The sequence below is a fragment of the Vigna unguiculata genome, chromosome 10 (genome assembly GCF_004118075.2).
Source record: "Vigna unguiculata cultivar IT97K-499-35 chromosome 10, ASM411807v1, whole genome shotgun sequence".
NCBI lineage: Eukaryota > Viridiplantae > Streptophyta > Magnoliopsida > Fabales > Fabaceae > Vigna > Vigna unguiculata.
Genome location: NC_040288.1, coordinates 25,672,755 through 25,675,589, shown reverse-complemented (window position 1 = coordinate 25,675,589; position 2,835 = coordinate 25,672,755). Strand labels below are relative to the sequence as shown.

The 2,835-nt window shown below is 28.2% G+C and overlaps 1 protein-coding gene across 1 annotated transcript; it reads right to left on the bottom strand.

Moving 5' to 3' along the window:
* Window positions 1–257: 257 nt before the first annotated feature.
* LOC114167497 (dirigent protein 22-like) lies at window positions 258–1,033 on the bottom strand. Its single transcript, XM_028052595.1, has one exon. The coding sequence runs from the start codon at window positions 986–988 to the stop codon at window positions 422–424; it is 567 nt and encodes a 188-aa protein (XP_027908396.1). The 5' UTR covers window positions 989–1,033; the 3' UTR covers window positions 258–421.
* Between the last annotated feature and the right edge of the window lie 1,802 nt (window positions 1,034–2,835).

Sequence of the window (2,835 nt, the reverse complement as noted above, 5' to 3'; positions counted from 1 at the left end):
GAGTTGCTTAAAAAAGCTACGAATTTCTACAAAAATAAACAATTATATCTTGAATCGATTCGTGTGAACAACAATGACTATCAAAATTAAATATAATTTAAATTTATAAATTAGTGAATTATTTACAGTTCTTTAAAAAAATTATTAAAACAAAAATTAAATAAAATAGTTTAGTGATGATAGGGCATAGTATAGGTCACAAATAACATTTTTCAATATTGAATATAAATGTAAGTACAATCTGTAAGTAATCTCATTTTCAACGTTATTGAACATAAATGTAAGTACAATTTAACTTGTATATAATTCTTGGAAGCTTCACCACCATGAAAAACAAACACTCTAAAACTCCTTCCATCGTATCTGTTTATGGAACATTAACAGAAATTCGACACATATAAGCACATTTCCTACGTAGTCATCAGTAATGTGAAACATAGATGTTGTACTCAATTGAAGATCTCTCTGCATCAAGGTAAAGAGTGTTGCTTTCTGCATAACCTGTAGCAAATTTAAAAACCCCACTTCCTCCAATCACAGGCATCTCCCTCACCTTAAGGGAGAGACGGTTCCTCCCCAACACAACAATGGTGCTGCCATTGTACTTCCCTTCGGTCAACACAAAGTTCGCAACCAGCAACAGATCGAACTCCGTTTGCGACGTGCCGGCGTACAAAGACTCAACTTTTCCGACCACTGTCGAGTTTGGCTCTGGCCCCACCCTCAGCGCGATGTCGGAGACACCCACCAGTCCGAAAGAAGTGGTGTTGTAGTTTGGAAGTGGAGGAACCACGGACACTGAGGTGGCGTTGCTGCCGGTAAACCTCTCGTGGAAGAAGAACCTGAAATGGCTAATTACCTTATGTTTTTTATGTAAACCTAATTCCTTACGGTTTAGGGTACCGACGAAACCAGTTTCATCGGCGAGAGTGGAAGTGAGTACGTGACAAGAGACGAGTAGGGAGAGGATGAGAAATTGGGAAGTCATGTTTGGAGGTGAGAGAAAAGTTGGTAAAGTGGAAGAGTGACAAGTTAGAATGAAGAGAAAGGAAGCGTTGAAGGGAGAATTTATAAGAGTGAAAGGGGGAAAACATGGGCCATAGGAAATTTTAAATAATACTTTGACGCTTAAAACATTCATTGAATAATTGTATAAAGATATCATCTCATTCTATGTTTAAATGGGATTGTGAATATATTAATGTTCTTAGAAATTATTACAAATATTAAAAAAAAACATTTAAATAATGGACAATTTTAGTCAAAAACAAACAACGTTTAAAAATTAGTTTTCTAATTAGAAATCAATTTGAAGATTAATTATTTTTAGTCAAAATTTTGATAACTAATGTTAATATCAATTTAAAGATCAATTTATAATAAAAACTATTTTAATTACCAATTTAGATATTAATTATAATTTTTTTAAAATTATTTTAATTACCAATAATTTTTACTTTATAAACTAATATATCAATTAGTCATTATATTGACTAATTATTTTTTATTAATAAAATTATTATTCAAGAATTTTCTTATCGTAGAAATATGTTTTTGTATTTTATTTTTCTTAGAAAGTGTAAACTAATGTAAAAAGAATCAAGGTTAACAAATTTTTAACCTAATATTAACTCAAATTCTAATAAAAATTATTGTAACTAATATTTTAATTACCAAAAATTTTATTTATAAAATTAGCATCTCAATTAGTTATTATATTCACTAATTATTATTTTGTTATTAAAATCATTATTCAAGAATTTTTTTTTTTGTCGTGGAGGTATGTTTCTGTATTTTTTTCTTAGAAAGTGTAGACTAATGTAAAGAATCAAGGTTAACAATTTTTAACCTAATATTAGCTCTAGTTCTAATAAATATTTTTAAAATATTAAATATTATTTATATCATATTTAAAAATCATAACTTAAAAATAATATTTTAAAGTTTTATTAAATACTTTCCTAATATTAAAAATATGAATTTACATTATTTTATCGGTTGACTTGTATGTTATAAATGTTATTTGTCACATTTTAAACTAGCAGTACACATCGCAATGAATGAAACAAATGTAGTGTTATATGATGACGAATAGTTGTACATCGATTCTAATTTTTTTTTTTTTTTTGAGGAACATTAATCAAGATAATATGTGGCCCAACTCTAACAATATGTTTCATGAAAAGGTCCCTCACTTAATATAGGCTGAATCTAGTGTGTCCATTACATTATATCTAATTTAAATCATTAAAGGTTATTTGTCATTTGATGATTTTGCATTTATAAATTAAAGAAATTTGGACACAATTATTTTGTCAAATTTCTTATTTTTCATAAATAAAGAAATATCCTTTTTTGTTCATATTGTTCTTCGTATGGAGCAACATTACACAAGAGATATTGAGAATTATTGTATTTGCAATTGCTGAAATTACGCAATACAAAAAGGTGTTCATTATCAATGTGTTTTCAGTAAAGTGTTTAGATCCCACACGAGTGGATATTTTTAAATTTGAAGAAAAAATTGAGTGCTCTTATGGACCTTCTTAATGACACAAATTTTTTTTGCACTTTTTTTGTAAATGTCATTTGAATATATAGTAAGATGATAGGTTAAAATAGATCAAATGATTTGATAATGATTTTGGCAAATCAATATAGATCAAATGACTTGACTATATTTTTGCAAATCGAATTTTGAAGTCGTGGCCTTCATTAGGTTAGTATAAGCATAATATGCAATGAGAGAGACTAAGGAAGTAAAAGTTACTCAATAGTTTTATGTTGGTTTGTTTGATTATATAGACTACGTCTGGTTCTTAACCAATTAGTCAA

Coding starts and splice junctions, on each gene's coding strand:
- LOC114167497 (XM_028052595.1), bottom strand. CDS start 988: ATGACTTCCCAATTTCTCATCCTCTCCCTACTCGTCTCTTGTCACGTA.